The 14,961-nt window shown below is 26.8% G+C and overlaps 1 protein-coding gene across 1 annotated transcript in view; it reads right to left on the bottom strand.

The window, feature by feature from the left end:
• Positions 1-14,961, bottom strand: part of serp (chitin deacetylase-like protein serp) — a 79,972-nt gene that overhangs the window by 21,129 nt on the left and 43,882 nt on the right. Inside the window, exon 3 of the mRNA XM_075356250.1 lies at positions 1,384-1,533. Within this exon, the coding sequence (XP_075212365.1) occupies positions 1,384-1,533 (150 nt within the window). The remainder of the gene's footprint in view (positions 1-1,383; positions 1,534-14,961) is intronic.

Raw genomic sequence — 14,961 nt, 5'->3', positions numbered from 1 at the left:
TGAAATTCAAAGTGAAAGGTTTTCACATGTTTCAAATTACAATTAAATCTTTTTATTTAGCTACTTGATAGTAAGTCAATTTTAATAGTATTAGATTTTTCCTGTCAATTTAATTTATATTTTGTGTATAATATTACATTTTAGTGTGCTTAATTTATTAATTATTTGTTTTTTATTTACACAAAATTTACATTAATTAATTTATATTAACGACCGAAGTTTTTTTTATAAATAATTTACTATGTGGTTTAGAATAATCAAATTTTGTTATGATTTTTATCTTCATTTAATTAATTTAAATTTATAAAACTAACAAAAAAAATTTAACTCAAAATAGAAAAAATAATTTTAATAAGACAACCAATAACACAGGATCAATTAATTACATGGAAAAATAATTTATATTTTATTCAACACACCCAAACAATATAAATTAATAAAATTTCTGATTCTTCCTTGAATAAATTATAAATTTAAAACATGTAAATAAGGATATATTACATTGTTGTATGAATTTCTAAGCAACTATTACATATTAAAAAAAATTACAAATTTTTTGATGAATCGTTAATAAACATTCTACTTAACTAAAATTTAATTAAACTAAATCTCTTTCCTTCACTTATAATATTTTTCATTTCGTGAATGTACAGTATGTTTTTGGTAATAATTTTATTTTATATTAGTTTATCAATGCGTGTACGTAAAGTACTACTTACTAATAATAAATACAACACATTTTACGTTTCCTTAAAGTTGGAAAGGACTTGAAACAGATGTAAAAAAAAAAGGTATTTATTTTGACCTGATGATAAGGTTTGGAGAAAAACAGTAAAAATGAGTGTCGTGTGTATTTACAAAATATTATCGTTTTTTAAATTAGATTGAGTATTAAAATGAACTTGTCTACCCTCTTATTTTAATTCTGAATATGCAAGAAATTTGGTCAAATTTTTACTAATAAATTGTTAGATCATTAATTAGACGTTATATTATTTCAACATTTATTTCAATTAATTAAAACATTGGTAGTTGCTGGATTGAAAGCTTCTGTGAGGTATTTTAATTTCTACGGTTGTAATTAATTATCTTTTTTTCTATTTAGTATCTATTGTGACTATTAAACATAATAAATTGTGGGCTCTGTATTTATATTTATGGGGATTCAATTAATATTGGATCTATTATAAGAAGTAAAAAAAAATCCGGTTATTAATAACGAAATATCTTTAGTACAACTCTGTCTCTATTATTAATTAATATTTTTTCTATCTTCAAGAATAGTTTACGGTTTATAAATAGGTTTTTATTTACGTTAAATATAACTTTTATCAAAGTAGTTTTAGTCTGTAACCAATGAGGCGTAAAATAAAGTTTACTGACCTGACACAATGGCTCGTCTGTATACAGAAGAGGTTTGACCTTCCTTTCCTTATTTTTTAGTTTACAATTTTTAACTGCATCTTTCCAATCGCACGTCTGCTTTTCTATATCAAAATAAAGACCTGCTGGACATCTTATAGCTTGAAGACCCTGAAACATGTAAAAAAAAAAAATAAATTAGACTATAAATTTACTTAAAATACTTGTTTAGTTTGCAAGAAAAATCCATCTTTGTAGAGATCATCCTCGGTTAATTCACAGTTTAAAATTTTATTTATGTAGATTAAAAGGTAACTTTTCTTGAAAACATCAATCGTTGTAGATAAATTTTCCTCCTGCCAATTTATCTAAGATGGATTCTTTATAATTTTAAAAACGTTGGAGACAATGAGCTCAGGTATGGAATGTGATTAGGAATAGTAATGTCTTTCTATAATTCGTGAGTTGATTAATACAACAGTACGTAATATTTGAAGAGGTAATATTTGAAGTGGGTGAAGGAGAGTTACTGGGATATAGAAGAACCTTTCAGAATTAAAATTCAAACTACCTCAAAATGTTGGCAACTTAATTATTATATATTTTTTTAATCCTGAGAAGTAATTAATTAATACAGCTTTTTTTTTTTTATTAATCTGGTGTATTTATATATATTTCTCATGCGTGTATAAAAATTATTTATCGTTTAAAAGCCCGGTTTTTAATATTCAACAAAAATAAATAATTTTTCTGTAGCGGATAATCACACATGCTCAGATGATTTTTTTTTTAGACTATATACAAATAAAAACAAAAACTTTTTATGAAGTTTTTTTATTTTTAAGTACTTATTGGAAAAGATTAGAACAGAATTAAAACATTCTCAGGATTCTCAGGATTTAGTTAGCTGAAAAAGGAATTTTTATATCCTGTTCCCCCCCCGTTTGAAAAATACATTAATGTTTACTTTACGTTGAGAAATAAACGATATTATAACTTAAACATAAGTGTAGGCTATTTCTGTATTGGCGTGCAATAATTTGCATATATAATAGTGTTTAATGAACCTGAACTGGTTGGTAATTTGCGATAACTAGAAAATGTGGATAGCCGGTAAATAAATTTGGTTTGTAATGTAAGAAAAAAAATATGCTACGTGCCTCTTTCATTATTTACTTAAGCAAATTCAGAGTTGTTTTTTAATAAACATATCAATACTTTATACAAAACGTTTGTACTTTATTTAATTATATTTATACACATAATTTAAAGTAAACTATTTTACTTCTTCTTTAAAACTAAATTATTATGACTGTTTATTAAAATTGGTTTCCACATTTGACAAATAATTAACCAAAGACGTATAGTTAATTTGGTATCAAAGTTTGTTAGTATGTATGTTAATACACTAATAAATGTTTAATTTTATTTCAATACACGGAACTAATGTGCAGTGTTGGTGCAAGAAGTCTACTGACTATAAAAAAAAACATTAACATTTATCACTGTTATAATTTTAAGAAAAGAACATACATACTCATGAAAATAAACTCCGTAGTGTAAATTTTCTCGCGTATGGTAGCGTTGACAAAAGAACAGGTTTATTTAATTCCTCTTGATATCATTTGATAAGATGGCAAATTGAATCTATCCTGATCAGTAAATTTAAATTACTAAATCCAGTGCGGATGGGTCAATAATATTTTAAAGGTACCTCCATGCAGTACCATGAGGTACTCCTCCATGCAATTTGTTCTCTGTTCCACCGGTTTTTTTTTAGGTTCTAATGAAATATACATTCAGATATGCAAAAAAACTATAGGTATAATAACTACATAAACAAAGAAAATTCAGCACACCAAAATAAAAAACCTTCCCTAGATATCTGGAAATAAAATATTTATTTTAAGAACTTTCTCTGATTTTCTATTTATTTTTCTCCAAAATCAAACCGTTACTACCACCATTTAGGGGATTTTCAAAATCAAACAACACCACTACCTAACTTTCAAATTTCCATTATTTTATTATAATTCGTTTACTGTTTAATAAAGTTTAATAGTGTAAAGGCTTTACGTAAGCCTTCATAGTTTTTTACATAAAGATAAAACTAGTGTTTGCTAAACAATTAAATACGTTATATGTGATCTAGGAAATCTGTTAAATGAAGCAATTGCTGCTAATAATTTTATCTCAAAATGCTAATTTTAACTTATCAGATGATATTTTAAAGTGAGTCGACAAATATCTTAATGATGCAGTACAGTTTCTGATAATATATTCAATGTAAGTTCATTCGTCCTTACTGGTGTAAGTAAATGTTTAATAATTTGAATTTCAATTCTACATTATATTATAATTAATACGATTTTATAACTTCGCTTTTATTTTTTCAGTAAATTATTGTGCAATATGCAGTAAGTAAAAATGCATCTGCACAACGCTCGATATTTAGGTAAATTAACCGACTCTCTTACAATAAACCGTATCAAAAAGTAACAGGTGATATTAATACTACATGGCCTTGAACTGGTTTCAGCGCTAGCAAAATCTCATCAACTTGAAATAAAACGAGTGCATCGCGAAATGTGAACAAAAGATGACACATTATAATGTGAAGGCCAGTCGATGTTATAATGAACTGCTGACAATGGTCAAGCTTTCCAAGCTTAAATTACATGACGAGGATTTGCTCGAGCAAATTACCTTGGTTAATAATATATGACAAATTGTTGAGGTCAATGAAGAACGTCAGAGAAACCGTCTCTAACACTAAAATAAGTTATACAAATTGTTAACATTATATTTATTGTGTGCAAATTTGATACGGATTTAAAAAAAATGATTTTAAGATACATATATATATATATTTATATATATATATATATATATATATATATGTCGGAGAATAAAGTACAGTGGAGTATCTTCCGACAAAACGATGAGAATATTCTTTAGAATGTCTGTATTTTTAGTAGTTTTAAGAAATGTATTATTACTAGTAATATTTTGTAAAATAAGGTTTAAATTGTTTTATTGCGGTAGGCTTAGGCTAGGTAGGCACATGGTTGTCAACGTAGTCGGGATCCCAGGACGATAGGGGTATCATAAAATTAATAAGGAAAAGGAAATATGCAGTAGGTATATTATTTGAGAATATGGAGAAAGGGTAGTCTTGCTTTGGAACCCAGATCGAACAGACGTCCTGGTGGTCGCGAATTCGTTATTTCCCTGAGCCTCGGTCTATCGCAAGTTGTTTTAATATTATTTGAATTCTAAATTGAATTAATCTTATATTGTAATTCGTGTGCTACTGAGTTATTGATAAGTGATAATTATCATTTGTAATTATTTCATTGTACGAGTTATCTACTCATTTTTATTAATTGAACTTTATTGTAATCTTATATATTCTCCACTTGTAATGGTGGGAATGAGTGAAGCACAAAACGTTGAATCCCTGACAGATCTCCTCGCCTCTCCGATATATATATATATTTATATATATATATATATATATATATATATATAGAGAGAGAGGGGGAAATGAAATCAAGTTTTTTTTTTAGTAAACTGCACAGAAAAAAGGATTTTATTTTTTTTTTAATAATAACTTGGCGTTTGATATAAACCTGAAGTAAAATGGGCTATTATCTCGATTTTTCTATGTTCAACTGTTTAAAGAAACGATTTAATCACTGTTAATCAAATTTGTCCATCGAACAATTCTTAACTCTGGCATACCTGTATTTTACTCGTATTTTATGTATTTTACAGTGATCCCAGTATCTCTTTAGGAAAAAATTATCAATATATTTTTTCGAATTTACTCTGTCAGAAGGCAGTAAATAAAAAAAATTAATAAGAGAATAGAAAACTAACAACGTTAGAATATATTTCTTATAATTTTGCAATTACGAAGTAAAATCTTAATTTTAGTACACAGTTTTTTTTTATTTATTAATTTAAAATGCATTAAAGAACAAATAAATTTGACGGAAAAAAGTTGAAAATAAAACCTTACTGAAATTTTGATTTTCATAAAAATTGACCAAAAAATTTCAAAACAACATTAGCTACAAATTTTATGAAATAAAATTTTTATAATTTATTACATTTTTAAAAAGTTATTCATACCTGAAAATATAAAAATAAAACTTTTTTATATTTATATTTAAATCGGGACTTAAAAATGAGCTTGAAAAATATTTTATGATTTATTTTACTGTATATTAGTTTAGCTAAATAATTTCAGTTAATACTAATTAATGGGGATAAATGTCAAAAACCTTTGTAGAAAAGAGTTTTTAAAATTTTTATCTAGGATTCCTTTAGAATGAAGTGTAAACATAATTAATTATACTTAGGTAACAAAACCAGGTATTAGAAAGTAAGCTATAATTCACACAGGTATGGTATAAAATTTATTAACATTAAAATACACACAGACACACACACACAAAAAAACTTCTACAGTAGTAAATCTTGTGAATGTCACACGTAGGGAGATTATTTGTAATTTACACTATCCTAGTCTTTTTTATTGTTATATTTACGTGAAAAGAATTTAAGATATAATTGATATTAATCAATACTTCTTTGTTTTAGAGAAATAATTCATTATACAGCCAATCCTTATGGTGAAAAGAACTTCACTTGGAATTAATATTTTTACTAATATTTTGAAAGCCATTTACAGATTTCTATTTTTGAGAGCGGCTGCCAAATTTCGAAGATTGGCTGCTGTTTCATAATGAACCGTCTACAATCATTACTGCTGTGATACTTTCCATGCCTGTATTTATTTAAGTTGAAACGATAATTTATATTTAAATACAAGAAAGAATATAGTGGAAAAACAATAATAAATAAAAATAAACCGAAAAAAGTTGTAAAAAATAAAAAAAACTCTGTTTTAAAAAAAAGATTTTTCTGCTTCCTCACCACCAAAATCACCTTCCAATAGTCTTTTTCATTTTTATACGTTTACTATGTTCAGTGGTAGAAACTTAAAAAAATTCCGCTAAAAAATGTACAATCAATAAAATGTTACCTAAGATTTATTTATGGGGGTGGGAGATAAATCATGATGAAATTTTATTGTAATATTATTATTAAATTATTATCAATAATATTATTTTTGTTATTATTATTATTATTAAAATAACCAAAAAGTTTTGAAAAATTCAAAAAAAGAGTTATTTTTCAACTTGATCGGCTCCCCCACCCACAATATTACTTTCAAAGTAATTTTTTGGGTCAGTTGCATTACTACTCGTACTTTACTTAGGAAGATATAGAAAAAAATCGGTTACGAAATATTTTATAAATAAAAAGATGGCTTTTTTATAGCTTTGTAGAGGGGGGGGGGAATTTTGGGGAAAAAAATTAAAAAAAAGTTGTAAAATAAGCATGAATTCATTTACTGAGCTTAATATAAAATTAGTTTGCAAAATTTTCTGAAAATTGATTTATCTACTCCACCCCCTAGTGATACTGAAGCCGAATAAATTGCCACATGTATATAATTTTCTGTACAATATTTCATCAAAATCGGTTTATCCAATCAAAAGTTATTAAGCATCAAACACGCCAACCCACCTGCGTACTTACATATGAACGTTACTTCCCACTTTGAAGTTAAAATAACCACATATAAATTATTTAATTTAGTTATTTTAATTTTAAATAATACTTAATGTTATGTAATTTATTTAGGCCTAAATATCAGTTACACTTTTTACATTATTTGAATGCAATCAGGCATTCATTGCAATGCAATGGCTGATTTATCAGCCATTATTTGAATGGCTTATTACTTTTTTTTTTGTATTTTCGGGATCCCTGGGTCATGAAATGTCAAGAAATGTAAAAAACCCGTACCCCATTTTTTGACTGATTATCTTAGTTTTCAGTTCAGTATTGCATTAGAACTATAGTACCAGGAAAACAAAAACACAAATTTTAAATTTCTGAGCAAGTTTAATGCTTATCTGAAGAATTTTCAAGTTAATAATAACATTTGTTATCATGTAATATCTCTACTAACATATTATTTATTATATATATAAAATTTTTTTACTACTCTAATTTAAAGTAACGACCCGCTTCATAATGAAATTATTTTGCTTAGTTATAAATCTGATCGGAAACTAGTTTTTACATGTGTTTAATCTATTAAAAGCAGTTGGAAAGTGAAATATAATTACAAGTTGATATGTTTAATATGTGAATGACACTATAGAGTTATTACTGTCAGTCTATTAGATGTTAGATTAAAACACAAAATACTAGTTACAGGACTAATTGTCTAATCTTAGCTGTTTCTGCTATAAAAGTATTTTAATCAGATAACCTGTATCACTACTTGCTGTATCAATAATTACCTGAAAAGAAGTTAACTTTTTCTATTCAGTAATTCAAGTAAGTGGTAACCATAAAAAAAAAAAAATTATCTTTTTAATTAATTTATTTCAACATATACCAAATTACAAAATAAAATTGTTATCTTGAATATAAAAAAATTGCTTTTTAGAATGCTGTATACAGTTAAACGTTTTTGGTAATTTAATGTAGGAAAAAACTAAATATGTTATTAAAAGCTATATATAAAAACTGTACAGAAAATTATGAAATATAAAACTGTATCAACTGAATGAAGCACTTAGAAATGCCCAGTGAACAGAAAGAAAATTGCATTCAAATAATGTAAAAAGTGCAACTGATATTTAGGTCTAAATAAATTACATAACATTAAGTAATATATGAAATTAAGATAAATAATTTATAAGTGGTTATTTTAACTTCAAAATAAGGAAAATTATTAGTGCTTGTTAAAGAACCTACGTAAGTTTAATAAATTACAATTTTTAATTAGATTTAAATAGTATTTTGTAATGCGCAAAATCTTACGTTTAATTTGTTTAATTTATTACTTAAAAAAACTATTTAAATAATTTTGGATTTTATAAAATCACAATAATATTTGTGAAGTGTACAGTTGTACATCGTTGATCAATTTTAATGCTCCTTTTTCAACATCGCCAAGTGCAAAACGGCGGAAACCGAAACGTACCCGAAATATGTTTCCAAGCAGAAAAAAATATTAATTTAAAAATATTAAGAAAAAATAAATTTAATCTGATAGTTTAATATACATACATACATATATATAAGTATTTAAAATAAACAAAACAATCAGCATAACGTTTTCCTTAATTTAATTAGAACCAGAATAACATGATATTAAAATTTAAAAAAAAAATAAATAATTAAAAAATCACATTTAAAAATTATTATTGAAGACATGCTAAACATGATGCAATGACATTATTAACTTAAAATATATATCCACTTCACAGTACTAACCACATTAAAACTTTCATTCAATTAAAAATTCCATTGCGACCAACATGGTTTAAATAATTTCACAGATGAGTATTGTGGTTAAAATTGAGTATGATTTCATTTTAGCAGCATTATTACCGAACCTTATTAATAGAGTGATGTTCATTTATTCTACATCAGAATAATGTAAACCCATTTCTCAGGTTTCTATATTATTATGAGATTTGCTTGACTTCAAGCACAATAGCTGTTTTATTTTCTTATAGTAAGAACCGATTTCTTAAAAAAAATCTGAATAAAAATTAAAGAACCGCGATCACGTTCATCCGCATGAAATTAAATCGGAGATTGGAAAAATTGCGAATACTATATTTTTAACTTATTACAACTAAACAGATATTTATGAGTAAATTTGAATTATACATTTCAAAAATGTAAATTTTAAAATAAAAAAGTAAATTTAAATTTCTATTTCTATTACGTTGAATTATTTTAATGATTTATTATAAATCCTGCTTAATAAAGATGTAATAGATCTTGATATTTAGTATGAAATACACATAGCTCTTTGTATTGTATGCTTATCTATATATAATTACTTAAATGTTAGTTCAATTCAAGAGGGTTTTTTTTAAAAATATTAATAAGATATTTTTTAAACCATGGAGGCTACATTATCCATTGAAAAAAAAAGTTTTTCTCGGTGTTTTATATATAATATTCCAAAATATAACCCAACTTGTTTATCTTTTCCTTTAATTCTGAGTATACCAATTTTCACACTATTTTACAGTATAAAAACCGACTAATTCACAAAAACATTTTACATTAGATTTATTCTCTAGTAATTATTTTTGAAATTATAGTAACAAGAAATGAGATTTTCCTCCATGACTTATGTTTTATTACAAAATTATATCAACTCATATATCACAAGATAAATAATATTTTGCACTTCTTCTTTTTTAATTTTTGTTTTGCTTAATAAATTAATTCACCACAAAAACCTTTGATACGTTAACGTGAAAATAAGGAAATGGAATTTTAAAATGACGTGCCTAACCAGGATTCCCGAATGAAAGGTCAGAACGTTACCACTCCACAACGAAGATCGGATTTTGGTTTTTTATAATGAAAAATAAATAATTTCCAACTTGATCTCATAATGTATAAGCCTACGTTATCTAACAGAAAAATATCGAAGCTTTTCCAACCTTCCGGGGCCATTAAATAAATATTTAAATACTTACAATCAGGAAATATTATTTTCCTGATTCATAATATATATATATATATATATATATGTGTGAGTGTGTGTGTGTGTGTGTGTGTGTGTGTAAATTATTGTTAACTACGTGTCGATAAAATGTAATGGCTTCAATTTTTATATCCATCAGTAGCAGCTCTAGATCTGATCGTCCAGGTAATTGTTAACCCTACCCTTTCCTCATTTTTGTCTCGCGCTTAACATTAGATGTTAATTATCAAACATCAGAGGACCATAGATATTACCCAGCCTCATAAACACTATCAATTCACAAACAAGCGGCAATGACTAGACTAGCTATCGCTATTAACGAGAGGTAGAGAGATCTCTGGATTATCACACGATTCACTCAATCTCAAAAGATAGATTTATAGCAAGAAGAGGAAACATTATAAAACAAAAATTTTATATAAGATTGACTACATCATTTATAATTGATTTCAATGTTTTATGTAGATTGTATAGTTGAAATGAGGCTTACTTATGGTCCTCGTAAGATTATCAGTAACTGAGGAGATACAGTCATGTAAAGTGGGTTTCAATTTAACCTAGTATCAAAACCATTCTGGGAACAACTATTTAAAAAAAAAAAAATAATGAGTTATGTTGTCTGTTAGGTTTAGTCTATAATCTAGGGTACATAAGCAGATAAAAATCTGCTTATGTAGTATTAAATCAAACTAGAATAAAATAGATTACATTAGTCTTATTATGATGCAGTCATGTATTAGAAAGAGTTTAATATTAACGTAGTACTTATTTCTCTGTTTTCGTATCTAATAATCCCTCAAACGGAAATCGTTTGACATCTTGCTGTGAACCATCGGTAGTCCGCGAATATTAATAAGAAATACCGTAATTAAATAAGTATAAGGTCTAATGATATCAGAGAAAATAGTACTGTTTTGTTGAACAGATCTATATTATTAATTTTGGTAACGATTAATACTTTAGTAAGGTTTTTAATACTTTACATCGTTAGAAATGTAAAGCTTCAAACGGCCATTTTTAAAATAAAAAGATTACTTACACAATAACCTATTGAAATTATTAACTTAATTTTTCATTTCACTGGTGAATTAGCCTTAATATTTATTAATTATACAGAACAGGAATACAGTTATGTTATTAAATTACACCTTATGTCGGAAGACATTAATTAATTGAATACGGACATATTTTCTTATTATTAAACCTTGTTTACCTTAATAGAAGTAAATAATTTAAACTTTAAAAAACCGTTATAACAAAAAACATTTATTGAAAGACAAAAAGAGGTTTTCCTCCATTATTTGTCTCGCCGCTTGCACTCCCAGGAAGTTTACAATAATGAAGGTCGTCTGCACGTTTCTTTTTTATTGATTTATCTAATGTATTTACTTTTTATCTTCATTGAATTGTTATTTACTGTATTGTACATTCCTATTTTACCGACGCTGTGAAGTAATACTTTCAATGAATAAACATAATTATTTTTACTGTTTAATCGTGCTTTTTTTTAATAACAATTTTGTATAATTATTAGTTTAGAATTATAAATCTGTATTTATAGTAAACACTAAAAGTGGTTACATTAAAATGTATGTAACTTAAATTGAAAATATGAACATGTAATTAATTTACTCATATGTAACCTTTCAAATTTCCATAATTATTTTATTTTTTTATTTATCTTATGTATCGAATATACATTTTACGTTTTATCGTCCGATAAAACGAATTGTTAGCTAGGCTATTGCTCAGTACTATTCTGTTTACCTAGAGATTTCCGTTGAAATCCCTCAAAGAAATGTATATGTAATCATATGTATGCATATATATTTGTACCTTATTCAGTCAGTATACATAAATACGTTATAAACATTAATAAGTATACACAAACATGAGTCCAAGAAATATTGATAAAGTTCAGAGTATGAAAAGCATACAAAACACTAAAATAAAATAATCTTATTAATCACAAAAACAATAATTAATCAAGCATAGAAACAGTGAATTAGTGAAATAAATCAAAGAACCAACAAGAGTGACGAAACGAAAAGACGAATTTTGACGGTGCACAAATCTTAGGATAGCTGATTCATTTCAAATCTCGGACAACTTACAGATCTAATTCATGTTTATATATGCTAATATTTCCTTCAGGCACCATACATCCTCCCTGTTTTCTACGAGATTAAGCATGAGCTAGTTCACATACTTCTTCAGTTATGTATCTTGTACTGAATTGCAGTATCTCCTCTCGAACGGTTGGCAATCCCAGATGATCGTGTATTTCCGTGGTCTTCGCAAACCACAGAGCTTCTATTATATTTCCCAATAGTTTGATCTGGAATTACGACGTCGATATTATTCTCACTTTTCGTGTCCCGTAGCTGGATTACATAGGTTCAAATCGGTTTCAGGACCGCTGAGTAAGTAATTGCTTGTTAGATGATGAGAGTTGCGAACCCTTGTCTGACAACCAGTACATCTCCCTGAAATTAATGTTAAATGGTATCCTCTTCTTTCCATTACATGAATCCTCCACGCCAGTCAGCGATCCAGATGCAGTCCAAAGTATCGCACAATGTAAGCATTCGGAATGAAAACGCCATTAAGTTGAACTAACGGGCAGTCTTCCCTCTTCATCGGAAATGTAACATGTATAGATTTAGCCAAATTAACCTTCATCTTCCATATAGCTAGCCATTCCTTAATTAGATCCAATACAGTTTGTAGTTTATTTGAAGCTACGATAGAGTCAGCATCCTCAGCCAGGATCGCCGTGTCATCCGAAAACGATGCAATTGTGTTGTTCTCTGGAGTCGGGAGATAATAATAGCCGTACACAATATATATTAAAGGACGATTTTAAAATAGTAATACGGTAATAAAGTGTTTACATTAAGAAAAATACTGTGCAAAAATTACTTTTAATTCAGTTAATATTCATTGTTTCAATAAATAACAAAAAATATTGTGCAATTAATAATTAAATTAGACATCACCGGATGATATTGCAAACATAAGCCCAAAAAATTATACAGTAATCTATTGTCAAAAGAATACGTTATTCCAGTATCGTAAATTTATTTAAAAAAGTAACAGTATACATCCGGTTTATTACTGGCTTTGGCACGTAGTACATGTATTTAAATATACAATCAAATGTATACAAATAAATTTGTATTTATTTATCACTCATTAAACGATAATCTATAACTGCTGCAATTAAATAAAACTTAAATACATTATAAAACTAAAATACCGCCTTCTTTCTAAACAAATTACTGTTAAAATTACAATTAACTAACAACTATTTTGTGTTTTATATGATAAATAGATTATTTCTAAAAGATTTTGTATTTCGACTTATCACACAATAAAAAAAAAATGATTAAACTGGCATGCCTATACTCAGTAATTTCGTTTTTCCCTTTATTTATTTTTAAAAATGTATGAGTTAATTAATAATAACTAAAAAATTAAAAATTTTGTGGATACCCAATTAGTCGGTCAGCTGCTAACATTGTGGTGAATATTTATTCACCAGCTTTGCAGCATAAGTGAAAGCAAAAGGACTTGCATTTAATGGAATAGTCAGCTATTGATCTACTGTCTAGTAACTATCTATACTGATGTGTTAGAAAAAGGGCAATATGTACGAGTTATTGCTCCTCCATCTTGCTTAGTGGAAAGAAGGCCTTGAGATACTCGTTAAGTTTGTTTAACTTTATCGGTGTTGTTTAGATATTAATTTGCTCTTGTGTTTAGTATCATATTGAATTTTAACTAATTCTATTAATAATTTATAACATTTACAGGTGTTTAAAAGATTTATTAGTGATGGTACAGTGGGAAATATGTCAAAGGATAACAGTTTTGTAAAGAAAAATATGCAAAATGTATATTTAAATAAAAACAAAAAAGGCAATAAATTATCATCACTTTTCTCTGTAATATCTATCTACATGTATAATGTATGATGCTACTTGCGTAACCTTGTAGATCTTAGGCGCGATAGACAAACGTGTACGCGAGATGTTTTTTTATATGGGTATAAACACATTTGTAGACGCTGATTAAAATGTGTTTCACGACTAACGAACTGTTCACGTAATCCTGGAGCATTATTGTTTTGAGAGAAGTAAATATGGTAATAGAATTTGATGTACAGTAAAATGCAATTAAAATAAAAATAATTTCATTGGCAGTAGTGACTAATGTTAGAAATGGAAATACTGCTAGAAAATGGCAAAATTTTGCAATTATAGTAGCAATGCATAATCATGCGAGTTTAGCTTAATGGTAGAATCTACATTGTAAAATTTACAAACAATGGATGTTCAGGGGAAAAACAATGAAGGAGGTACGTATATTTTATAACGTGAATTCAGTGCAATATTTAATTTCTAAGTTGATCTATTATGTTATATACAATCAACTTCTGTAAATCCATGTCTATACTGCAGTCATATTCCGATATTTCATTCAGATATCTGTTTTCTTTCGAGCTCTATAATTTGGAATTGCCAGATTTTATGTTAACGGTGGCATTAACTGTTTTTCGTATCTTTCATTATCAGTTAATTGCATGATCTAATAACAAAATTTTACAAGATCTTTTTGTAATGTAATTTTATATTTAAAAAATGATAATTTCTGTGAAAAGTGAACCTCATGAACGTCTGCGATAAATTTCAATATAAATTTCAATTTTGACCAAATTTGATTAGTTATTTATAATTTAGCATCCTCTTTTAAAAGTCACTACACATTATTTTTATACCTCGTCCTAAATGAAATATTTTATTATATTATAATTGTTTCTTATATTAATAGTATTTAGAGTAAAACTAATGTGATGTTAAGACCATAAAGAAAACATTGTAGGCAATCTGACGTGAGATACAAGTTACTCCAGGCTGACAAAGATATCTCAAGATAATAAGCATTTCATGGTAATAGTAATAAAAATATAATAAGAATATTTATCGGCTAAT

The sequence above is a fragment of the Lycorma delicatula genome, chromosome 2 (assembly GCF_047948215.1).
Source record: "Lycorma delicatula isolate Av1 chromosome 2, ASM4794821v1, whole genome shotgun sequence".
NCBI classification, from domain to species: domain Eukaryota; kingdom Metazoa; phylum Arthropoda; class Insecta; order Hemiptera; family Fulgoridae; genus Lycorma; species Lycorma delicatula.
This window is presented reverse-complemented; position numbering and strand designations above follow the sequence as displayed.